The sequence below is a fragment of the Balearica regulorum genome, chromosome Z (genome assembly GCF_011004875.1).
Source record: "Balearica regulorum gibbericeps isolate bBalReg1 chromosome Z, bBalReg1.pri, whole genome shotgun sequence".
NCBI lineage: Eukaryota > Metazoa > Chordata > Aves > Gruiformes > Gruidae > Balearica > Balearica regulorum.
The window spans coordinates 69,766,237-69,793,655 of record NC_046220.1 but is presented as its reverse complement, the minus strand read 5'-3'; the positions used below and the strand labels follow the sequence as shown (position 1 = coordinate 69,793,655).

Genomic DNA, 27,419 nt, shown 5'->3' with positions numbered 1-27,419 from the left:
TATGTCTTACACATTTTCAGTCTTACAATAAATGTGAATACTAAGTGCTATAAATATTCAGTTTTATCCAGGCTGTATGTATTTTTGCTTAGCATGTGACGGTATTCACCATATCTGTATCATATCTGGCAAAAACTTCCTGATTTCTCTTATATTTTTAAATTCATATAATCGGCTTCTTGCTGTGCTAGATTCCTTGTCAATAATCTAGAATTACCACACAGAAGGAACCACTAAATTCATATATCACTGCTACTATGATCTATGGGTACCATTACCACAAATGCTTTTACAATGCTATCAACCAAAATATTTCACAAAATTGTTCTTGAGAATAAACATCTCCAAGGAATCCTGAAAATAAGTGGAAAACAACTAGGAAATAATCAGAAGAGGTGTATTTGTATCTGTGGCTCATTCCTAAGCAAAGCATTGCTTGTTTTCAGAGTGACCTTTATGTTTCACCAGGACAGGGAGCAGTTATGCAACGAAAGCTAACCAAAGCCGCACAACAACCAGCCACCCAGCCAAAATGAAACATAATACAGAACCAGGTGTTTTTATCCTACAGTAATCCACAGTTTAAAGGATCGTTATGTACTGTGATTATGCAAAACACTCTGGAGTTCCTGATGTTGAATGTCAGCAAAAGTGCTAGTGTTAGGGCTTCAGTAATAAAATAAGATTGAATGCTAGGGACTAAGAGATTGTACCAGTTTTGTATTTTTATTTTAGCCCACAATATAGTATAAGCTGATTAGTTAATAGGAAGAACTCTTATTATATTATGATTTATTTTTCATTTAGAAATGAATCAGACATTTTCTTTCATGAAAATGTTTCCAAATGCCATTCTGTAGGCCATGTTATAAAACATTCCTCTTTCAGGTGAGAAAAACTAGATGCAACTCCCTGTATTGCACTTCTGTGACCTGAGCAGAGAAAGTAATATAATGTGTTCCTTGCCTCCTGGTTCTGAACATCCTATTATTCATGTAACCAAGAGTGAGCTGAAAAGCTTCACAAGATGGTGCAAGGAGCTGCTAGTAAGACACAGAGGTAGCCCTTTGTTTCAAACTATTTTTAGTATTATTTATTTATTTTTGCTACTCCCCCTTCCCTCTCCCTCCCCCTCCCATGAGGATGGTTATAAATTTAAAACTTGCAATCTCAGAGTTCCAGATTTACGTAAGGTATTATAAAATGTTGACAAAAAGCAAGGAAGAGATATTTTCAAGAACATGGAGAAAAAAACCCTAAGAGCCTGGGGTTAATGAGATCTTTCAGAGCTCATAACAAGAAGCAAGAACTGACCTTAGTCCCATAGCAAACAGCTACAGAGCTTACTGCTCCTCTGAAGCTGACTCAGTACAGCTACTACTACTTGCCATTAACTGAAGATACAGAGGTCAGCACTGCACCGCACTGAACTATTCCTGAAACTTTTTAAATGCTTCTAAATGACTCAGAGCTTTAATATCTCTAGGTGAAAAAAGTCGTCAAGTATTAAAATGTATTTTTAAAAAAGTTTCAATGAATTTTTTCTAAATTTTAAAAAATTATTTTATACAAAAATTAAAAAACCCCACATCATGCTAACTATTCCTTTGGCATTCTCAACTAAATTTATAGCCTTCTTTCAGTGATCTTTTTACTCATAATTTATCTACTATAATTTCAAAAATTACGTTAATAACATGGTGTTTTTTACAGGTCTGGAACATGGTGCTGAAGCTTTGGTGGTTTATTTATTGCCATAGCCTATACTGGATAGGATGAACAGTCTGTTCAAAATGAATGCCTGCCCAAGCAGCGATAAAGAACTACTTAGTATTAATTAATCAATGTTTGTACTAAGATTAGAAATGTAAGGCACTATGAATTCTAACAGGCATTTTATTTTCCACTTTATATATCCAACCCAAATAAAACCGAGTGTTAAAGATGAAAATTTCAGCTCTAAATTAGTTAATTCACTTATAATTTGCTATACATACAACTGTGTAAAAAGTAATTCAGATTTGCTTTCTTTATTTTCCTGGTTGTTGCTCATTGATACATTCAATGTCATTGAATCAGTGTAGTTTGATAGATAATTATCCTTACGATACATAGATTGACCCAACAGAACCACAGAATCCTAGAATGGTTTGGGTTGGAAGGGACCTTAAAGATCATCTAGTTCCAACCCGCCTGCTATGGGCAGGGACACCCTCCACTGGACCACGTTGCCCAAAGCCCCATCCAACCTGGCCTTAAACACTTCCAGGGAGGGGGCATCCACAACCTCTCTGAGCAACCTGTTCCAGTGCCTCACCACCCTCACAGTAAAGAATTTCTTTCTAACATCTAATCTAAATCGACCCTCCTTCAGCTTAAACCCATTACCCCTTGTCCTGTCACTCCATGCCCTTGTAAACAGTCCCTCTCCAGCTTTCCTGTAGGCCTCCCTTCAGGAAGGCCACAATAAGATCTCCCCAGAGCCTTGTCTTCTCCAGCTGAACAACCCCAACTCTCTCAGCCTCTCCTCATAGGAGTGGTGCTCCAGCCCTCTCATCTTTGCGGCCCTCCTCTGGACTGACTCCAACAGCTCCATGTCTTTCCTGTGCTGAGAATTTCAGAGCTGGACACATTATTCCAGGTGGGGTCTCACAACAGCAGAGTTGAGGGGGAGAGTCACCTCCCTCGACCGAGTGGTCACGCTTTTTTTGATGCAGCTCAGGATACGGTTGGCTTTCTGGGCTGCAAGCACACATTGAGCTTCTTGTCCACCAACACCCCCAAGTCCTTCTCCTCAGGGCTGTTCTCGATCACTTCTCTGCCCAGCCTGTAGTTGTGCTTGGCATTGCCCCAACCAATATGCAGGACCTTGCACTTGGCCTTGTTGAACTTCACGCGGTTCGCATGGGCCAACCTCTCCAGCCTGTCAAAATCCCTCTGGATGGCATCCCTTCCCTCCAGCATGTCGACCACACCACATAGCTTGGTGTCATCAGCAAACTTGCTGAGGGTGCACTCGATCCTACTGTCCACGTTGCCGACAAAGATGTTAAACAGTGCCGGTCCCAGTACCAACCCCTGAGGAACACCACTCGTCACTGGTCTCCACTTGGACATTGAGCCATTGACCGCTTTGAGTGCGACCATCCAGCCAATTCCTTATCCACCAAGTGGTCCATCCATCGAATCCATGTCTCTCCAGTTTAGAGACAAGGATGCTGTGTGGGAAAGTGTCAATCACTTTGCACAAATCCAGGTAGATGACGTCAGTCACTCTTCCCTTATCCACCAATGCTGTAACCCCATCACAGAAGGCCACCAAACCTGTCAAACATGATTTGCCCTTAGTGAAGCTGTGTTGGCTATCACCAATCACCTCCTTATTTTCCATTTGCCTGAGCATAGTTTCCAGGAGGGTATGCTCCATGATCTTGCCAGGCACAGAGGTAAGACTGACTGGCTTGCAGTTCCCCAGGTATTCCTTTTTTCCCTTCTTAAAAATGGGGGTTATGTTTCTCCTTTTCCAGTCAGCGGGAACTTCACCCAACTGCCATGACTTGTTAAACATGATGGAGAGTGGCTTAGCAACCTCATCCGCCCTCATGAGGGCCAGAGCTTGTGAATGTCAGGCTGCTCCTGTTTCTGTAGAGGGCCTCATCTGCTCTGTCTTCCTCATGTGGTGGCCTGTACAAGACCCCCACTATAAGCTTCCCTGCCCTCCCTTTAATCCTGACCCATAAGCTCTCAGTCAGCTCCTTATGCATTACCAGGTGGAGCTCCATGCCTTCCAGCTGGTCATTGACATAGAGGACAACACCCCTCCTCGTCTACCCTGCCTGTCCTTCCTAAAGAGCCTGTATCCTTTCTTTCCAACATGCCAGTCATAGGAGCTATCCCATCACGTCTCCGTGATGCCAATAAAGTCACAGCCCTGCAGGCATGTGCATGTCTCCAACTCCTCATTTGTTCCCTGTACTACGTGTGTTTGCATAGCAGCATTTAAGTTGGGCCCCCAATGAAGCTGACTGACTGGCTGGAATTCCTTTGTCCAGCTTTCATGTGCTCTCCTGCTGACCTGTGATCCTTCTCCCAGCTCTGGGCATCTATTGCTGGCACTGGTATCAAACTGGTAGCAGTTGGATAGATCGAGGTTCCCCTCCCCCGGCAACTTTAGTTTAAAGCCCTCTTCACCAGCTTGGCAAGCCTATGACCGAAGATGCTCCTCTCCCTCTCTGACAGATGGACCCCATCAGCCCACAGTGGACTAGGTTTCTCAAAGTGACTCCTATGGTCTAAGCAGCCAAGCCCCTGGCTGTGGCCCCCCTCCCTTCTGTGTGCGCCAGTGGGGGAGTTTTTGTTTGGCTGTGGGTCTACTGCAGACCACGCTTGGAAACAGCTATCTAACTCCTTCTCAGCCTCCCTGATGTTATGCAGCCTTCTCACCGCCTCCTGCAGCTCAGCTACCTGCTGCAGGAGCTCCTCCACCTGGGCACACCTTTTGCAGGCAGGTCTGCCACCTGTCCCAGAAGTTGTCAGTGGTCTCACAAACTACACAGCAGAGTGAACATCTCTAAGGCACTGGGTGTTGTGACTTGAGGCTACGCAGCAATCAGGACTTTGCTTAAGATTAAATATTCCAAGTTTGAAGAAGATCACAAAAGTCTCATTATTTAATAAAAAAGAGCAGTAAAACTTCATGAAATTCAGTCACAAATACTCATCAGCCACATTATAAAGTGGAAGGTCTTTGAAAAAGACATTAATTTGGATTGTTTGTAAAATATCTTTCGAACAAAACCTGATGCATCTGAGACATGATTTCACTCTACACATTCAGAGAATCAAAAACTGTAACAAATTTTCACAAGCTTTCCATGGAAAACTCGCCTCCTCTTTAGTCAAATATTTTGATTCACTAGCAGATGCTCAGTGAAATGAACACTGACTTTTTTTATCTCACCTTCAAACACAGCTTTATTTCTTTAGCTTTCATGGATCATCATCTCACCTAACGGAGAAATCAATGTTCTATATAGAACAAAACAATCTTAGTAGAAATAACAGTAATTTAAAATGTTATTACAACATACTGTAACAAGCACTAAACTTGGTATTATCCATGTCAGAATTTGATTCTTACCGGACATGCCATCTTTTTCTTGCTGTGCAACTACACTATTCTTTCAGTAAGAGAGAGCAAAGCTAGACACGCCTGAAAACGTTTGCAACTTTCAAATAATTAGTGGGATGTGTCAGAAAGGACAGGAGGATGAAGAACGGAGGGCTTTCTTCAGGGGACACAAACTATTTTCAAGATTGCACAGGTGTTTGTGCTTGAAAACTTTCTGAAAAATCATCGCCTTTTTTTTTTTTTCCACAACCCGAAAGTGAGGATATCCCCTTCTGCCAAGCTATCTATTTTCATTCTGCCCGTCTGTCTGTCTCTTACACACACCTAGAGGAAAACATGCTTCTTCTGGGAAAAAAGGCATACAAATTAAATATTAAATTATTTCTATTTTAACAAGAAATACTAAATTCAACATCCTCCATGGAACAAATTCTGTTTAAGTGTTACAAATCTATTGTGGAGTGCTTCTGTAATTTTGGCTCAGCAGTAATTTTTTAATTTTAAAATTTCCAAACTTAGAATTTAGTATAACCTATCTGTGATCACATTCATACAAATGCATTAAAATGACTACTGAAGTGTCATTTCTTTACATTGGCCAGTTTTGTGGTAGCAAACAGGTTACTTCTGCAGTTGTGTTGTCCTTTTATATGGATAAAACTTTCCTCATCTGAATGCACTTAATTTTGCAAAGCTTTAGGAAGACAAATGATTGGGTTCAGAGTTTTTGTTTTGTTTTTAAAAGATAAACTGTTCTTCTGAAGTTATTGATTTATATTCTTTATTCTCCTCTATTTCTTCCCTGCCAGCTTTTAGCTTTTCTTAAGTAAACACAAACGAGGAATCTTGCAAGGCTGAAACAGAGTCCTGTTCCTGGCTCAACCCTTTCAATTGCAAAGTACTCACAGCATCTCCTGCACTTCAAGTGCTGAGGTTGAAGGGCAGAAATATTATTAAGTAGAAGCCTGTTACACTTTCTCAGGTGAAAATTTTATCAGTATTTACTATTCTTTTTTAATTTAAAATATATCAAGCTTAATGAACTTTCACTGATTTAGCTAGGCAACCTGCTGAAGCAGCAGAAAGGCTTCCTCCACCTGCCTGAGGCTGGTCAGCCGGAAATGAGGCAGAGGCTGATGTTCTGAAAACTGTTTCCCTGCCTGAATTATGAGCAGTGCTGGACCTAGGAATCTTACAGCTTAATAATTTCATTCTGATTCAGACTAAAAGTGATTAAACAAATAAAATAATAATGAAGTTTTCAGACCACTAGAAATCTTCATTTAATTTCAGACTAATACTCAAGTCCTTCACTTCAAGGTTAGCCATATATACTTAGAGATCAAATTTATGTGCCTTGCTGTTATTTTTTAAATGTAACTTCCTACCTAGTAGCAGAAAAGAAATTCAAAGAGAGATTAATAAAATTCAACAATACAGAGTCTTCTTTTTATATAGCCATAGAATGTATTTAAAAATTACAAACTTGCACAATTTCAAACAGATTTCATGAGTTTTATCTGATAAATAAACACACTTAGCAATGGCAATTTGCAGTTTGCTGCTCAGTTGAGATTCTATGCACAAGGCAGATGATCAGATAAATGCAGCTCTCAGGGGACCTGATCAGAGCCCAGTGCAGCCAATGAACGGCAATTTACTACTTTCAAAAAGCTTTGGTTACAGCATTTGGTTAGGTTTAAAGCTTGAGTGCTTCAAAGGCTGGATTACTAGAAAAGAAAATCACACTACTGTCTATGAAAAGTGACTATAAAATTAACTAATTAACATTACATTAAGATATATATGTATATTTTCAGTAAATTCAACCAATATTTAAGCAGTGGACATTTCATCAAAAGATTTTTAATTCTTGGCATGCATGCAATAGCTTCTCTCTAAAGTTTTTATAGTATTTTACATGCGTTAACACATTAAGTCTCAGATTTCTGAGAAATAAAGGTATAATAGTAATGTTGCCCTCATTGCACACAGGAGGGGAGAAAGGAGAGGACAAAGAGAAATTTATACAATATGGCAATATTATTTAACTATGAGTCTCTTCAGTTTTAGTCAATAATCCCCGAACCACAAGTGCCTGAATACATCTGATGTTTGCAGTTGCTTTTCCTCCAAAGAAACTTATTAAACTACAGTAGAAGGGATTAAAGCCTGACTTCCACTTAACCTTGGGCAAGAACAGTGAACCACTGTCAGTGGAACTCTAATGCTGCTTTTGCAGCCCCTCATCTTTATGCAGTTCGTCCTTTCTTCAGCCCCATTCTTTGGTGAAAAAGCCAGGGTAGTGCTCCTGTACAGATAGCTACCAGCTAGGAAAAACTGCTGATGAAGAGTCAGGACTCACAAATGAGTTTTCTCCTGGAAAAAGTTGAATCTGTCCATGCCAACAGGTATATTTAGATCCTAAGACTGCTTCTGCATCAACACACACAAGTCATAGCACAAGTAATGTTCCTTCCTCAGATTTACCCACCCTGTTCAAGCTGTTAGACCACAGCCTCTCAGTATCAGGCATCGTGTGTAGGGACTCCAACTGATTTGTTTCAGTTTCATATAACCAACCCTTAAACCAACTGCAAATTGCCACATACTGTTTCTTTAAGTGTCAGCAAATTTCTGTAGTGATCACTGTAAAATACGCATTCACATTCTCAAATTAGAAATGACCACTTTACAGGCATGAGAAAAAGTCTGAAAGAGACAGATCTAAAAATATTTCAGCTGCAAAATAATCTCATATCTCATGCTGGAACACTTGCATTAATTAAGAATTTTGTAGTGACAGTAATTTTAAGAGCGCCATTTCGAAACATGACATTTAGGATGCCTCCATACTAAGTAAAAATTCAGAGGCTTAAATTGGGAGAAGCCTTCTCTAATTCTTCTCAACAAAGTGTCATGTGAAAAGGAAGGTACCTTAACCCACACCCCCTCACAAAACCAAGAAAGCCAGGCAATATCACCTAATACTCTTCTCTAATAAATTGGTTTTTTCACCCAATTCCATCTCTCAATTATCAGTGTAATCTTTGAAGTTTCTGCTGATGGGGAAAAGTCCATTTTCTGTACTTATCTTCAGAGGAGATGATGGGGAAGACATTGCTCAGTAGCTATTGACAGATCTCAGTCATGGGGTTTGGTAAGGAGTTTGGCCTGTGACCACCAAATGAGTTGGGACAACTAAATTTTTGTAAGCTGAATACCTCTGACAAAAAAACCCCACAAGACTAGGACCATCAACTTGGTTCACGTAAGACACTGAGATTTCTGGTATTTGACATATATACTACCACTACTAACAATTTCATACTGATAATCAGAGGTAAAACTGGCTTTGTGCATACAACTGTATGAAGATAAAGCACATTTGGACAAGCAGCTTCAAACATGAATTTTCATTTACTAGAATTTGGTGTATCATTTCTTAAAAAATTAACTGAAGGCAAAATTGGGCACTGTTTAAATTGGAAAAAAAAAGAGGTAGTCTTCAAATTCATGTAGGGAAAAGTCAGAGATGTGAAAAAGTGTAAAGGAACTATAAATAGGTATGAAACAAGTTGATGGATTATACATGCAGATTTTGTACTCCTACATCATGAGTGAAAACAAATATACATGACTGAATATTTATACACCTCATGTATCTATACAGATGTACAAGGTTCCAATGCAAGAACAAGTAATTGAGATAGATAGCATAAATACATCAAGTTAAATTATTATTCCTTTTTACAACTATCTATGACTGATCTTAGGCTCAAAAGCCTATGTTTCTTCCAATATAAAAATAAGTACTGAGATTTCAACCCTTTAAAATAAATAGAAGTGCCATTTTAGGAATCAGTACGTTGTTTTATTGTAATCCATGAATATCACGTGTTGCACTACATAATTTGTTTCAAAAGGTAATTGAATATCATTAAAATACTGTGTCTCCTGAAGCTAGGTACATTGCTGACATTTTCTCTTTCCCTAAATAAATATAAACTAGAGCAGGAACCAAAACCTTCTTCCCAGGAAGAAAACCACTAGATTGTAGAGGAGCTCTCACTTTTTTGCTCTGTCAAAGCAGAACAACTCCGAGAGGTGATATTGTTCTTGAAAGTACACATGCCAGAAGTGCTATGCAAAGTAAATGTACAGGTATAATTCTCTCCAGCAGAGGATGGAAATTAATCTGCACTTCCAACATCTGGGCTGAATGGGTTTTATTCCTGAGCAGATACAGGAGACATTAATGTGCATGCTCAAAAATACAGGCTGGAATTTGTATTACTATGATTACTGAATTGGGTATTTATTAATTTTATTAACTGAATTAATCATATTAATTTATCTAAAACATCAATTAATTGAAAACACAATGCACACAACACAAAATATTTTAAGAAATGAAAGACGTAATCTTCCACAAGTCTGCTTATACCTTTCCCCATGTGTACTTACTATGATTCCCCTTTTACAGGGTGACACACCTTAGGAGCTCTGCACCAATGAGCAGGTAGGAAGGAGCATGCTCATGTAGGAAGTTCAATATTCAGTTTTACCATTACTTTTCAAAACAAAATGTCATACTTCATACACTAAAACACCTTTCCCTACCAGAAATAAAAAGCAGTTCTTGCAGGTTTCTCCTCTTTACACCAACTATACTCAGAAATCCCCATTTTTTTCATTATTCAGCTTGTATTCAGATCTCTCTGCTAGCCGTTTGCCTTCCACAGTATTTAAGCAGATGCAATGTAATTTTAACATTTCTTTAAAATTTCCCAATTTACACACTGCACACTCCAGTCTTACCATCCTTTTTACAGCATAGCGCTTTGTCTGCATTACCAAAACAAATCAGCTAATTATGCAGCTAGACAGAGCAGTGATCAGACAGACCCGATATTCATTTGTTTAAATCAAAAAGGAAAACCCAGAAAAGCAAACAAAGCAAACAAGAAAGAGAATACATGATGTTCAAAGATGTTTTAGTTACTGGCCTAAGTAACCGTGATCTTGTTAGTTTTACCTCTGCTCCTCTCGTCGTCTTTTCATGCTATTTACCCTCTAACACTCCAGCAAGCTCCACGCAAGCAGATCTGATCGAAACCTCACGTACTGCTGTTGTGAGCAGATCAGCGAAGGGTGGAGGTTTGGAATACAAACCAAGTTTCTGGGGATGTACAATCCACCTCTGGCATTTATGAACATTGGTCAGTATAATGGAATGCGATTGTTGGATGGCCCTTTTGCAATTTAATTCAATATAAGGAAACAAAGACTTTTTTTTCAGTGAAGTAGATTTGGTTATTCTTAAAAAAGCAATCATATGCCTTCCAAAAAACCCCAACAAACCAACCTATGTATACTTATTAATTTTTTTTTGATCTGCCAAACAGGAGATAACCTGCAATATCAAGCATTCCAAGAGATTGCCTTCACATGCAATGAGGCCTTTTCTATTTCCAGTACACCTTTGCCAGCAGCATTATGGCAGGTCATATCCATTGATAGGCTGTTAATTAAAAAATGAGGTTCCATTACATTTTGTCGCAGGTATACACAACATGGTCACGGTCTATTTCTAAAAACAGTGTGTATTAAATTTACGAACTGTGTGTTGAAAGTATTTATTGAATTATGGCAGATTACAGGCTTGAAATACATTTGTCAATTATAGTTTTAATTTAGTCATATGAAATGGGTGTTGAGCCACCAGAAGATACCTATTACCAAGATATAGACTAATTTAAAATTCTATTCCATCTTCATTGAGACAGAACCATCTAAAGTAGAGTTGTTATACAAAATACGTATATTAGGTAACGTTTTTTTCCTCCACAGTTGCCCTTTTTTTTAAAAAAAAAAAAAAGAGAGGAAGTCACTTTAAGCTTCAGAAAAACATGTCTGTTTTCAGCCTGAAAAACAAAAGATTGATAAAGGTATTAAGATCTGAAAATTTATTCAAACTCAACCACAGGCTTTGTTATGTGCTTCACCTATAAATATCAGAAAAAAATATAAAAGGGAATTATTTAATAATCTACTTCTCCACTTTATATTTTGGTTGATTGTTTTGTTTTTCACAGTTGACTTTGAAGTATCTTGCTACAAAAATTCTCTTTCTCCGATATTCTGGCGTTCAAATGAAGTAGTCCATACTCCTTAACAACATCACAGCCCCCGTGCTGCTCCCAACATCAGCCACACTGTACACATTAAGGGTGACAGGGGAAAGTGTTTGCCTGCAAGTAAAGTTGCCTATAATCATAGCCACTGATAAGCGACTCTAAAATAAGCACTCAAAGAAACTTTGGTCGGAGACCTATGACCTGAACTATAAACAACAGCAAAAGTACCAAGGAAGCAATTTACTCACATACATACAGATGACTGTTGCTTTCACAGAACAAAACAAAAAGAGCTTCCCTTTACTGTGGTGAATAATTCCATCTTTATCTTTCATCCATATTCACTCATACATGTCTATATATAATAAACAGGTTTCTGGCTTTCAGCAAATGAAAATGTTTTACTCTGGAGATCTCAGAAGAGGTTTTAGTCACAAGCCAATATTCCTCAGAAAGACAAAATTAAATTTAATTTAGCCAAATATTTATGTTTCAGTTTTGAAGGACAGTTAGTTATGAACTATTCAAATATGTTTAAGCTAAAGATGTGTAATAATTAGAACAGTCAAATAGATGTTAATAATTCATCACTGGAAAACAGCAAGAAATTGAGGGTGAAAAATTACTAATAGAACTTTTCATCATAATCTTATAAAAAATATTGATCTGTGAACTGCAAATCAAAATATACACTATGACAGAAATGGAATATGAAGCATAAGCAAATTATTCTGATATACACTAGTTCTGCAAATGCAGAGCACCCATGGGTGACTTTTTTTTTTAAATCAGTTTTACCATTTACGGCTTCTTATGGCTAGAATCCTGAAAGATGTTCAGGCACAGAGTCCATATGCTTACAAGTATCTGGGTCCCTAGCTCATTCCAAAATCCAAAGATAGATAGGCTCCTGACTTCCATCTCAGATCTTCATCTAACATCGTATAGATTTGCACACTCTGTGCAGAGCACTGGGTAAAACTGACATTTTCAAAGCATTTCCAGAAATGGGAAAGTTTGTACTGGAAACATGAAACCAAGTTAAATATCATATTCTGTTTGCTCATTTTGTCAGTGGCATAAAATCAGTATGTACATTCAATGTTAAGATGAGCTGCTATTCAGTGACACTTCATGGAATTACAAGTCAGTAATGTTCCTTCCCCAGCAGGAACATCGGCTACCATTCTACACAGATTCATGGTACCTGCGTTCCTGGGCTATAAAGCTAGCTCTCCTTCCCTGAAGCAAGTCTGAACTCTGTCACGCTGCAAGGAACAAGTGTGGGAGTGGAAGTTCACTGCAGTTCTCCCATCCCTTCCACATAAAGATAAATTTGGTCTAGCCTGTGGAGAATGTAAAAGTTAGCTGCAGCTTAGAAATGATAGAAACAACCATGGTCATATCAAGCAATGTTCATACAGTCCTGGAGAATGAGGGGAGTTGTGGTGGAAATTGCTGAATAACACTGACAGCTTGTATGATACTGAAGGAGTATTCCTCAGACCTGTCTTAGCGAGAATCATCTCTCGACAAAAGAAAATTACCCTGTATGTGAACGACAGAGCGCAGCATACAGGCAGACTACATGAAAATCTACCTTTAGGAAACAAGAACAGAGGACAGTTTAAAGGTTAGCAAGACATTTTAAACTCATAGCTAATACCTTTAAATAGCAAACTAAAACCAAAGACATTTACTTGGATTTAGTCATCATTTATGTTGTATTTAGTTCACATCTAGCAATGTGCATATGAAAGAATACAATTATTAGATCCTGGATTTAGTTCTTTTCAACATGAAAAACCTTCAAGTTGTTTTTTGATTTCTTCTTTGGTTCAGAGAGATCAGCCATCATAATAAATTCACTACTCCAATACATACACAATAAGAACGTCTACAAAACCTACTCAACCTTTCAACACTCAGCAGTATATCACTGCATTTAATATTCTGTTCCAAATTTCAAAAAACACCTTTAAGTTTGTAAAAACACGCATTTCAGATATATACTGACAGAATGCAGGCAATTAAAAGTCAATTTTGGTCATGTGGCACCTAAATTAGGTTACTTCTCTCTCACTTGTCCCACACATGCAACGTCTATTGCTTAATAAGCCATTGGATTTCAGACATTTTCGATTTTGACCCTTTTTAAATGCTCTGTTAGATTGCCTACCATCTGGTAGTGCTTACTCTTGATACCACACTCCCTTTGCATTACAGAAGTGTGTTTCTTCTAATTATATCTTTAATGTGATAGATGTATGCAACACTAGAATTCCCAAGCTGGCAATAAACGGGCTGAGGGGACAATTTCGGCAAAGTATCTTGTTACTAGGTCTATGGTAACAGCAGGTTCAATTGCATCAGGTTGGAGTTCTCAAAAGAAAGGTGCCAACCTGTCCAAGTCATGGGAAATAGAAAATGTCCACAGAATTATTGGGTTTTTTTAATTATTAGAAGGTATTTACAAACTCAAAGACACTATTAAAGAATACCTAGGCTAACTTCTCCCCACTAGTTTGAACAAGCAGCTCAGTATCTCGTAGCTAACAGACTCAGTAAATATGGAACACTATATAGCAGAGCTAACAAATTTTTTTAAAAAAATAATCAATGCATCATTTCCATTTTTATAAAGGAATTCATTATATCTTCAGGAAAAGATGTAGGAGGGAAAAGCAAAAACATAATGAGGGAAAAAAGAAGTTGTTCCAAAAAGAAAAATCTGTCAGGGACTACATCACCATGCTCTTGCTAACTTTGAACTGCAAGTTGCCTATAGCAGGATTTCACTACCTGAAAATCAGACCATAAGAAATGTTATAAATAAAAGACAGAAAAAGCAGGATTCAGTATTTAGGGAGTCACCTAGTTAAACGGTTTCCATGAACACTGGACACACAGCTCTGAAAAACAGGACATCTCTGAAGTAAACTTGGTAAGGTGGGTGATGAGAAAGGTACCCAATTATTAACTGAAGCTTGAGGTATATGCTTGGTTTATTTAAGTACTTGTTTTGTTTCCAACTAATCCCTAGTTGGAAAAGGAAATCTTTGTGTTAGTACTGAGCTTGTCTGGCACTAAAGACAAGGTGAACCAGAGTGACAGACAAGCTCGGCTGTTACCTTCACTGAGACATCAAGTGCAAACAAGCCCATATGCAGCCATCCCAAGCAACCTGTAGTCTGGCATGTGTTTGGAGAACCCGGAAGTTTGCAAGTGTGTACTGTCAGGCACTAATAAGATGTTTTAGGGGGTAGTATTACCTACTACTAGTTTCACAGCAATTTCTCTACCAGACAGAAATCATAAGTCCTCCTGGAGTGAACAGATAGAAGTCACTCAAGAGCTTGATGGAAAACCTCTCAGTAGTCATGTGAAAGCTTGATTGCATCCCCATGGTTTGGCAGCCATACATTAATTCCATCTCCAGGATACAGTCAGACAGATCTTACTCTATGTATCTTATAAAAGTTCTGTATATTTTCCATAGCTTTGACCTAAAGCAAGTTAGAATAATCCTTTATCATTACGATCCTATGATATACTACCCTACATTTACTGCAGATTTGCTTAATGTCAGATCATGTCAGAACCACACACTGCCTGTTGCTGCAGTCACGTCATAGCGAGAGGTGCTTCTCAGAGGATCTGGTAAGTTATTGTAGTTACTTCTGTACTTTACTCTGCTGTTAGGAGAGAAAAAAGCTGGAGGTAACCAGAGTACGCTACCTATAGAATTGGAAGATTTGATATCGTGAGGGCACATTTTATTTCTGTGGTGCTCTTTATATACTTGAGCTTTAGTGTAATTGTAAGCGTCAGTGGATTTCAGACAAAGAATTGGATGAAAAAGAGTAATACTACCTAAAAAAAACACCCCTGCAGTCAAAACAATGTTTACGTATATTGGCTATTTTAAATTACATAATTTAAAAAACCAAACCAAACAAATAAACAAAAAACCCCAACCTAGCTTTGACTGTGAGCTTAAAGTAACCTGTGCTTTTTCAGTTGAAAACAAAATATCTTAGCAAGAATTTTTACTTTACTACTAGAAATAGAAAAATTATTATCAGCAGCATGCTACATTCCAATAGTGTTTCAAATTATTTGTTAGATCATAGAATCATAGAGTCATAGAATGGTTTGGGTTGGAAGGCACCTCAGAGACCATCTAGTTCCAACTCCCCTGCCACCCTGGGACACCCTCCACTAGACCACGTTGCCCAAAGCCCCATCCAACCTGGCCTTGAACACTTCCAGGGAGGGGGCATCCACAGCCTCTCTGGTGCCTCACCACCCTCACAGTGCAGAATTTCTTCCTAATATCTAATCTGAATCTACTCTCTTTTTATTTAAACCCATTATCCCTTGTCCTGTCACTACAGTCTCTGATAAACAGTCCCTCACCAGCTTTCCTGTAGGCCCCTTCAGGTACTGGAAGGTCTCCCTGGAGCCTTCTGTTCTCCAGGCTGAACAATCCCAACTGTCTCAGCCTGTCCTGATAGGAGAGGTGCTCCAGCCCTCTGATCAGCTTCGTGGCCCTCCTCCGGACTCTCTCCAACAGGTCCATGTCTTTCTTGAACTGGGGACCCCAAGCTGGATGCAGTACTCCATGCTTCATTGGATAAGATAACCACATGAACAACATAGCAATTAATTAAGAACAAAATCCTATTCTTAGCTACATGATGCAACACCAGTTGTGGGAACTTAACTGGCATAAATAAAAAAGGGTTTGGAGTTTCTTTTGGGCTTTTTTAAATATATAATGGAAACAGGCTGCATTTCTTTTGTAATCAAATGAACATTTTCTGAACACAAGTTTACTCCAGACTTGTTCCAGTTGCACTGCAAATCAAGGCAATAAGATTATGGCAAAATATCATGCAGCTTGCCTGAATCTCACTGTCATCAGATTAAAAGATATTAGCAGAGATTTTATGAAAGCTAAATGACAGTGTCCTTGAGGTAGTACTGACATTGACTCCAGCTGATACAGTTTTTGGTCATTAACATACCTTACTATGTGTCTAGAACAAACCCTCCAATAATTAGAGCTGAATACACTATGATTTTTAAAATTAAATCATGCCTCTGGGAAAGAATCAGGGAATAGACAGCTAAAGGACTTTCAAGCAATTAATGAGAACTGTACTGTCAAGTTAAAAATTAAACATTGCAAAGTAGGTTAAAAGTTTCCCCTCTCTCAAAAATTGCATGTTGACATAGAAGACAGCTCTCAGGCATGCTGTTGAGTAAAAGCAGAAGTGAGAACACATACCTCTTATTTACAACCAAATGAAGTAAATTTCTCTACCAATTTTCATATTCTACCTTCCTGTCTAAAAATAGCATCTTGCCTTTTAGTTCCTTCAAACCGAGCCTCTCAAAAAAGCTGACAAAGTTTAATTAAATATTACAGTATCACTGATCTTAGACAGGTAGGCAGAAATGCAGAGGTAAAGAGTCATACTTTTCATCACTTCTGACCAGTGATTTCATATGTCTCTATTTCTGCTACCCCAGGCTGAACAATCACAAACTGAGCCACTCATATTTTAATTTGGTTATATAACCATAAAAAAGCCTAAGCAACTTATCAAACGTTAAGCATTTTTTATTGAGCTTTGCAGCCACCAAAAACCCCAAACCAAATCCTGAATCCAGACTTTTATTTACTATGCCATGCTTTTATATAGTATTCCAATTCACAGCTCCCTCCGCATACTCAAGTCTAAGAAACCTAACATAAAGAAAAATCTTTTACTGACTCAATTATAAACATTGCTTATTTTGATGAGCTGACAAATAAAGTGCCAGTACACATTCAAGAATGTGTAGTCTTGCTAAAATAATCCCCAGGAATAACAGAATCAGTACTTTTTCCCCACGGGCCAAAGCATGATGCTGATCTTATGAGATCTAAATTTTGATAAGTATCTGTATAGATAGTATTAAGCAAGTGCTTTTTTCTTGCTGTAGTCAAAACAAAAAATCAGAAAACTGAAGAGGATGTCTCCTGATATTGAACATCCCAGGTCAGAGTTTAAAGACTTGCATATAACTCCCCCAAAACATTACCTTTTAGATCACTCTCAGGAATTCTGTAACATTTTGCTTTGATTTTGTTTTGGGTTTTATTTTTTAAACACATCTCAAAATCATGATGAACATATTTGCCCTTATTTAGATTATGAGGAAGGTGAATATTCTAAAAGCAAGCATCTTGCAGAAAAAAAATGTACTTGTGTACTTCTTCCCAGGTGCTGCTAGCAATCTTCAAAACATCCCAAGTTGAATTAAAAGTACCTCAGAGTACTGAGGAATTATTTGAGTTATGCTTATTGAGCTCCTCCTCTGCTGTAAACTTTATTCTATGCTCAAGTATATAACATGTCAAAAGTGTGAAAGAAAATACAATGAATGGACTGTTATTCGAAGACTAGAATGGACATAATGAAAATTGGGAAATGTTCAACATATACGTGAGCTCAAACTATACATTAGTACTCTACATTATCTAGAGACAGAAGGATGTCTTTTCAATAAAATGAATTGCTTTCCTTGAACAAACAAAGGCATAATCCTTCCTGCATTCCTTAGAGGTCCAGAAGGTGGGTGGCTGTTGCACCAAACTCAGGTGGACTCAGCTGGCTTGCTTTTGTGGTTCTTGAAGAAAATCCCAAAGGGGACAAGAGCACATGGCCCTCATGAGCCCAAAAGCACAACATACACCTCTATGTATCTGTTTTCACTCATAGATTCTCACAACTGGTACAGAAAGAAATGACAGTAGCTAGCTTTACTCAACTAAATTTTATAACAAATGAAACAGTGACAGCAAATGATGAGACATAATTCAATATTAAAAATAATAGGAACTGAAGATGAAAAATTACCTAATACATTTCCGGCCCATATTCCACATCAAAGCATTTCCAATACAGTATTTCATTGCTTATTTTTGGTCCTGCTTCCTAAATGTCTAATTTAGATATTTGTTGTTGCAATTTCACCCTATTACTTCTATGTAATTTCTTTCCTCTTTGTAATACACATTTATGCATTTGAGGACCGTTATCATATTTCTCTTCAGCCTACCTTTATGGGCATTGCATTTTACCTGGGGAACTATTATAAGCCTTAATATATAACTTACTATCAGAAAGAGTTTTTAGACATTATAAATGTACTATTTAGATTAATGCTACAATTTTGTCATTTTATCCTTTATGGCATTTACAGAAGTGCAAAAATTGGAATGCAGCAAATAAAAACCCAAACACTAATAATAATGTCTTTAATACTATATGGTTCTCTATGTTTAGTAACGTTCAAAGATTGAATATTCAAGTAATAGGAATAGTTTAACTATATGAAGTTTTTCTGTAATAGAAATAAAAATTATAGCCATCACAATAGTATTTTAAAATGATACATGCAAGATGATAGCCCTAGCTAAAACTGTGCTTCAGTCATAAAAACATAAATGATTTAAAAAAAAAAAAAACTTGTGCAAGGAATGTATACAGTATAATTCTAAATCTCTGATTATCAGTTTAGTAGCAAATAATTCAAAAGTCTCAATACTGTAAGAGAACCTCATGACAAATCCTGAGCAACAATACTGAGATGACTACTTGAGAATCCAAAACTACAGACATTTCATACTCCTACACTACAAGTGACATAATGTATCCATTAAAACCCACACTAATTTGTATCTGATCTATTTAATATAAACCAACATGATTTATATACTTAATTTTGCATACAGATATCTATATCAATTACATTTAAGTATGATACAACACATTTTGTCTTCATCGCATAAAGCATTACTTTCCAACTCTACTGCTCTATATAAACCTAAGTATGTGACAGCTCACAAAAAGATAAATCTCATTAGCTTCAACTGAGACATTATAGACATGTGACAAAAGAGAGGGACAAAGTGCTTACCCTAAGCTTCTTAAAATACAAGTGATAGGCATAAGAGGCAGAGTGAAGACCGGTCACAAAGAAGAACAGGTTTTAAACCAATGAATGCACAAATTTTAAAAACATGTACATGAGCTGCAGGTATATGCACAGTCTACCATGTTAGGGTGACTGCTGGTGGTCAAAGGCAGGTCCAAAAGATAGGTACAAATTAAAAAGAAAATTGATTCATAAGGCAAATTAAGTTCAAAATTGAAAGAAGTATAATAAAAAACATGAGGCACACTGATACGTTGCAATTATGACTTACAGTTTGGCACATAATTAATTGAAAAATTAAGCTGCACGTGTGCATGACAACATGGGTGGGTTGCATAAAACTGCACAAAACAACAGAATGGTTTTTAATAGCAACAGACACAAAAATATTCTTCCGTTGTGTCTTTCACCCTGATTAAAACCCATTGAAACTTGACATTAAATTTACCTGCAAGGTAGCATTGATAAGAGCTTTCTATGATTTATAAAGATTTATATGATAAATGTCATATATTTACATGATAAGCCTCAATTGTGTATACAAAAAGATTTTAAAACTGGAATGCCATGCATGTTAAAAACAAGCTGGTATACATTTACTATTCACTATGCTCCGAAATTTTCTGTTCAAGTTTTAGAATTAACTCTGCTTTTACTTTTCTGTTATCATTAAAATAAGGTTTTGTGCTCCTTGAATAGATGAGAAGTTACCCAGAGAGATTCTCTGGACATAAAATGTCAATAATTATTGCCATTGTTGCAAATCAGTTCATACTTTGTATTCAACTATACAGGAAAAAGACCTTCAGCACTGCCTGCACCGCACCTCCTTATCCGCTGCTCTGCCAGATAACTCCCACATCACAGTCTTACTTCACTTCATCTTGAAGCCAATTAAAATTTTTGTCCCTGTTTCCAGTCAAAGGCTGTTCCTTAACATCAAACCGAGAACTGTAACCTTCAGAGTCTGAGGACTACATCTACTTACACAAAAATTATTCCCACTCAGTCTTTCTCTGGTCAAAATATGCTTCTCCCATGCGGCTCTGGAGGTAGTAACTCTGTTTTCTTTTTAGATTGCTGACTACAGATGCCCTAGCTGATGCAGTAATAAATCCAAGATTTCCATGACAGTGTGAGTTTCTCTGTGTACCCATAGGCAGGGAGGGAGGGAGATGCTACAGGGCTGGACCAACAGCCCACAAGAGAGCCCTCTGAGCATTAAAGAATCTCCTGGCATGCTGAAGGGCACTGAGTAATCGTCTGAAAAAATAGCCATATACATTTCCACTAATACCAGAAGGCCATAACATATAAAAATCACCCAAAGCCCACGTCCTCTGCAACCCTGCTATGAAATGAGCGAAATGTGTATGGCAGCAGCAGAACCACGTGCAGTTGCTCTCATCTCACGGTGGCTTCGTGCTGCTCTCATCCGGCGGCTGCGAGGCCACAGGGCTGGACTGGTGATGCTCTCCTGCAGGCTCATTCTTCCACACGTGAGCAGGGACAGCCAGAGGCACTTGGTATCTCACAGAAAGCACACAGGACTTCAATAAACTCTAACCAAAACACTGACAATAAATTCACTTTTGTGAGTCATGCAATTACACAGAATAGTTCTCCAAGTTTCGAGATGCAGTAATCACAGCTGCGAAGAGATAAACAGAGGTCTTATGCTGGGTTTGATGTGCATTAGGTGCTCGGTTTACATAACAGCTTCCAAATTAGACATTAACCTCAGAAGACTGGGGAAAGACAACCAGGAACAAAATGGTCCCCTTGTGGAAAAATTATGTAATACTTATTGAATTTAATTCTCCAAGGGTGTATCTGCCTGATGAAGAGTCAACTCTTCCCTGAAACACAGGCAGGACGGAGAGCCGTAAAACTAGAGACCAAGCCCCACAAGGATGTGAGTAACCGATTCACAGAGCACCGAGCTTATAGGCACAGCTTCCACACTCTGTTCATACCAAAAAAAGCGGGAGGGCACAGGGGCACTAGTCGTCCCATGTGTCCCCCTCCTCCCCACAACATGGCAAAATATTGCTTTGCATAGATAAACATACAAAGTTTTATAACAATCCTGAGAAATGTCACCAAATCAAAGCATCCCAGAAAATGCATACAAGCATCCAGAACTAGAAAAACAAAAATAAATGAGAGTCCACAGGAGCCTGTACCAGAATATTCCCATGTCTTATGTGGTTAACCCAATATTCTCCTAAGTGTGCCTATATTTAAAATTTACTGTGATGTCCATTTTCAAATGTGCTACAAACATCATAATAATAGCTAAATTTACAAACTTACTTTAAATCTTCCCACTTGGATACTGTAAATTATTCTGCTTTTTACCTTGTTTCTTATTATTTTGGTAGAAAATTTAGTTCTTTCCCTTGGTGGTGTCAACATTAGCACAGTGAAATTAGAATACCCCTGTCTCTTTGGAGGGCTTTAAGGCTTGTCTACATACAACCATTACGTTGTTACAAAATCTCGTGCAAAAATAAATCAGAACAACTCTATCCTCACATTGTTCTGGTACTGAGACACTGTTAGGAGGCACTTACTAGCATCATCATGATTCCCATATAGGAAGATGAATACACTCCATAGTACAACTTCTTCACCCATTTCTGTAAACACTGCCACCCAAAAAGAGTAGCACCATTATACAGTTGCAATTATTTCAGGAGAAACAAACCAAACAATTTTCACTGAAACAGTCCTATTGGCTAAAAAATTGGGTCCGTATTAGGTATCATCATCCCAAGACTAACAAAAGACTATGAACTTTGTTAAAAAAACCAAACACATCCATTCTAATAAAACAAAGACATAATAAAACCCTCAGAAAATACAGTTAATTTAAGAATATGCAAACAGGCCTGAAAAGGATGCAGTGTTGTTTACTCCTACTTAAAAAAATAAGTAAACATATGCTATGATCTCTAAACCTTCCCACAGGAAGAATTAGGACAGAAGTAGAAGATACTTCTGTAACGAAATAGAACCAAGATACCTATCACCTATTTCACGTATCAGCTTAAAAAGTTACATGCTGCACAATATGATGCATAACCTCCTATTGCCCAAAACATTGTTGGGTTGCGCACCTCACTCAGAAACAAAGCTTACAACAAAATGAGGGAATTTACTCACAAGAATAATCTCATTCATTTTAATAGAATTCTCACATGAATAAAGTTACTTATGCACACACACGCGCGCAAGTAAGAGGCTGTCAGACCCCCCTAATCCCCTACACATGCTACCACAGCACCAGATGTGACATGCTACATCCCTCTCCGGCTGGCAGAAAGGGAGTGGGTGGTCTCTTGGCTCTCTCCCCCCTTAATGTACCTGCTAGTGCAGCTGAGCTGGCATGCAAGGGGGAAAAGGTACTCCAGGAAAAGAATGAGTGCAGCTTATTGCCTCCAGGGAGCCAGGAAAAAAGCAGGGATTTGAAGGATGATCTCAAGTCGTAACTGAGCGCTGCCCTGCTCCTCTGCTTTTGTAGCTATACTGCTCTCAGGCTCGACTGCAAGGTGCTAGCACAGCTCACTGCATAACACCTCAATCCAAACAGTCCCACAGAAACTTGGTCTTTGGAAGTATTTCCTCCTGTTCCCACTGGAAGCATGCTCTATTTAACCTACTTTTTCTTAGAAGATCCATGTAACTATTGAACGTTCTGGATTTTCCTTTTTTAAACATGGTCTCCTGTGCAATTCACTTACTGGACACATGCAGGCTGTCCGATCCAAGCTGTTGGTTAAATATGCTTAACGACACCAATAGTTCTTCAGCAAATATCGTAAAGAGTGTTAAATTTACAAAGGCATACAGCCAGCTGGCATAGAGAATACAATCAAATAATCCTTGAGTTAAAATGTAATTTTAAAGGAAAGTATCTTTTCCCGGCAATTTCTTTGCACTGCTTTTCATATGAATATTCCAATTTGGCTCATGTTCAACTTACTGTGAAAGCAGCGCTAATTTAGCACCACATTTACACGTTTACCTATGAAAACGTAGATTCCCCACAGAGCCTTAGCTTGAATAAAGTTATTTTACCGCAACTCTAACAGAGACATGCTCCTTTCATGCCACCCTTTGAACAAGTGTTTACACCCGGTGCTCAGAAAGCGGTCAGCGTGCGACCAACCGTGGACTCCGGCATTTTATTTCTGTTGCTGCCGCTGCGTGCCCTCCGCTGAGCTCTCCCGCCCCCGGGACAGGGCGACCCCCGCCCGACGGACGACGCGGCCAATGCGGCGGCCCCCGCGACGTGCTGCACCGGGGGAGCAGCACGCTGGAGAGCGCCGGGCAGCGCCCGGACCGCGGAGACGGAAGGGCAGCCGCTCCGCGCCGGCTTCCAGCCGCTTCCTCACCGCCCGGGCGGGGCGGAACGCGGAGAGGGGAGGCAAAGTTTTAGCCGCCGCCGAGCGGGGCTGCCCGCGGGGAGGGAAGATGGGAAGGGGTGAGGCCGCAGGTTCCTGCCTTCACTTTCGCGGGGCGTCCTCCCTGCCGCGCCGGAGCCCGTCGAAGTTTGCGGCCGGGAAAGGTGCGAGGTGGCGGGAGCGCCGCCCTGCCTCCCGCGGCGGGGCCACCCCCCGTGCGGCGAACGGAGCCCCGCACTCACCTGAAGTCGCTGTAGGGGTGGATGATCCAGAACCCCGCAGTTTTAACCCTTTCCTGCTCCTTCTCCACCGCCTTCTGGCTGCCGAACATGCGGAGGGAGAATTTGTTGACCCCCGGCTGCAGCATGGAGGTGAACTGCCGCTGCATGAAGCCGTACTGCCGCCGGGGCCCCTCGGCATCCTCGAAGCCCACCACGGGCTCCTCTCCCCCGCCGCCGTCCACTTTGAAGCACACCGAGTTGCCATGCTCCTTCACGCCGCCGCTGCCCCCGCCGCCGGGGCTGCTCTGGGCTTTCTCCGCCGGGGCCGCCGGCTTGACTGGGAAGGCGTTAGCGCTGCCATCGTCCCGGCTGCCGGCAGAGGAGCTGCGCTTCCCACCCTCCATGCTGCGGGGCGGGCGCGCCCCAGCCGTGGGAGAGCGCGGAGAAGCCTCGCCGCCGCCGGTGCCCTTCAACGGCGCGGCTGGGCTTGGCCGCCCTGGGCTGGGCTGGGCTCAGCTCCGCGCCGCCGCGCCGCCCGGCATGGCCAGCGCCGCCGACTCTGAGCCGCGCTCCGCGCAGGGCTGGCACCGCTTCCCCTCGCCCGCCCCCTGCCGGCGGCCGCGCCGCGCCGCCCGCCTGACATTGAGCGCCCCGGAGTCCTTGAGGGGCTGAGGCACCGGGCCGAGGGGAGGAGCCGGGGGCGGGGGGGGTGGGGGAGAAGGCGGGCTCTGCCGTCGGGATGGCGGGGGGCGGTGGCGGGAGCCTCAGCGGCGGCTGCACGCGTGCACGGCAGTGCGGTGGCCGGCGGGGCTGAGCTGAGCGGGCGGGAGTGCGGCCCGGCCGCCTTCTCCCCGCATGGTGGCGGCGGGTGTCGGGCAGAGGGGAGGGATGGGGAGAAAAGAGAGGAGAGGGCCTCCGCGGGGGCCCTGCCTGCGCTCCCACAGAAATGCTGTAACACGAGTGGGGTTGTATTTCACCTTGGGCGAAGCGAGGGGCGAGGCGCGGGCTGGCAGCGTGCCTCCACGCCGGGCGGGAAACCGCGGTGGCTGGGAAGGAAGCCGGGGGGGGGGTCCCACGGGCTCGCCATTGACGTGCAGCCTCTGGCGGCTTCCCGGGCAGGAGACTGCCTGGAGTACAGCCGGGGGCGGGGGTCTCCCTGCTCGTGGAGCCGAGTGACGGCACCGGCGGTGTCAGAGGCGTTTGGGCTTCGCAACGTGCCCTTCGGCGGCGCGGTGCGTGCGCCACGGCGAGGGAGGAGGAGGGGGCGCGAGCCAGGAGGAAAGGCCGGGCTCTGCGTTGACACCCGTCGTCACCCACAAAACGGCTCGCGCCGGTGAGACGGCGTATCGCTGCCTCCGGGCGGCCGCTTCCCCCGTCCCGCCCTTAACGCCCACCGACCACGCGCGGCCGAGCGCGCCGGCGGGTGCCGGTCTCGCTCCCCGTGGGGCGCAAACGGGCAGGTGCGGCCGCGCGTGAGACGGGCTTTCGGTCGGTGTGTGTCATCGGGAATCTGGAGTCCGTGCCCGGCTCGCCCCACCTCGCACTGAAGTACGTCAGGTACAGTTAGGAAACCTCCAGCAGACAGAAGAGGCCGTTGGACAGGAGGGAAGCGGGAGGTGTTCCTAGCTCCCGGTACTCCCGGTACTCTCAGAGGAAGTGGGATATGTGTTGCCTTGCGTATCGCGACACACATTACCCTAACGTTTGTGCGTGGCATTTGGGGTGAGGTCGGATCTGAGAGCGCGGTTCTGGCAGCGGTAGGCAGCTGTTTGCCGGCACTAAGCGAGGAGGAGGGCCTTGGTGTCTGCTCTGAAACTGAAAGATGCTGAGATTTACCCCTAGAGGGGGTGAGTGTGTTTGGGTTACAGAATGATGAAGAGTCGATACCTGCAGATGGTATCACAGGAGCCGTAGCTTTATGCGTACCTGCAAAAGCATGAAGGCATTTATTACAGTACACGTGCATAGGCCCTGTGGCTCCATTTGTCTTGACATAGGTTGGTTTTTCACACGTTCTCAACACGCTTTTCATTTTGCACATTAAGAATATGGTGAGAAAGAAGTCTCCCAAGCTTGGATCTGGCGTTTTCAGTGGTATTTGTCACTATGTTGTTATCCACCTTGTCCTTCACAAAACAGATCCTTTAAACAAACTTGATAGAGAAACAGATGTGCAAATTTGCACACCACACTTTGCACAGAGCACATCAGGTGCGTCGGGAACCTGAGTTTCAAAACTGGATCTGTGGGGTTTTCTCAGCAATTCCAGCTCTAACAATGTTTATGCCTTGTGCACTCAAACATGCGAGGTTCGGATAGTGTTAATAAGTTGTAAAGTGTGGAAAGCATTAACATTAACATGATGTTAGTGTGGAAGAAGATGGCCAGTGAAGACGCACCGGAATGGGTTGCCCGAGGCTGGGCAGTGACCAGCGTAGGAAGGAATATGCTCGCAGCGTGATTGGTTGAGGGCTGACATACATAAGCCTTCCCCATCTGGAGTGATACTTTTCTGTATGATTTTTTTTCCTAAACCGGTGAAGAGTGTGTGCACAGCTGCTGATGGCTCATGCACAGCTGCTGATAGACAAAACCCTCTTACTGGTTTATCCCCAGATGATGTCCGCCTCCTTCCCTCATCCGATGTCTGTCACTAAATGATAATTAAAAAGTAAGAAATTATTATTGGTTTGCAGCTTTGTGAAATAATTAGCTCACATCATATTTGACAGAAACACACAAAGGCAAGGTAGGAACAGGCTAACCTGTTCCACGCACTCACAGAGTTTACCACATCAGCACCAGTGGAACTGACACTTCCCAGACTTCAGTCATGTATACGTTGCGACCTTAACTTTCTTCTCTGAGAGCAAGCAATTTTCCTACCTCTTCTCTGCGTAATTCAGAGGACTTCTGCATGCAGCCCTTGACCTGAGTGGTCTCTCCCAGCATAAGCTAAATGACAACTAGTTGTGTACCGGAGAAAATAGACTCGTAATGGAGTAAATCAGAACAGTGAAATGGAGACATTTACAGCTGCAGTAAGCAGGTTCTGATGTGCATTCCTTTAATTGGAGAAGCAGTGACATTGTATTAATGGTGACAGTCCTTCACTTCTGGATGATGAAAACTGTGCACAACAAGAACATCCAATTTCTTATTTTATGAAGCTTTGCTTTTGCTTGTATTTAATGCCTCGTTTTGTCAGTGTTTATCTATCCTTACTTAGCATGGACTACAGACCTACCAGGATACTACCCCTGCCTAGCTTCCCCCTCTTTCTACAGTACAAGAATCTGTAAATATTCTGTTTCCTTTGATGACATTATATAGATCTGAAAGTGGTTTATCAAAATGTCATATGATTTAAGAGGAGTTGTTAATGAGAGAAAATAACCTGCAACATATGTAACACATTCTCTACATGCTTCTCAAACACAGCATATGTATAAACTACACACGTACAAATCTCTTTGTAAAATTGATAGTTTGCTATTTTGTGCTTCCTGTGATCAAATATTAGATT

General features: G+C 41.1%; 1 protein-coding gene across 1 annotated transcript in view; it reads right to left on the bottom strand.

Moving 5' to 3' along the window:
• The window catches only part of HCN1 (hyperpolarization activated cyclic nucleotide gated potassium channel 1), a 207,954-nt gene extending 183,515 nt beyond the window's left edge, over nucleotides 1-24,439 (bottom strand). The window contains exon 1 of the mRNA XM_075741307.1: nucleotides 23,915-24,439. Coding sequence (XP_075597422.1) covers nucleotides 23,915-24,297 — 383 coding nt within the window. The 5' untranslated portion in view covers nucleotides 24,298-24,439. The remainder of the gene's footprint in view (nucleotides 1-23,914) is intronic.
• Nucleotides 24,440-27,419: the final 2,980 nt, after the last annotated feature.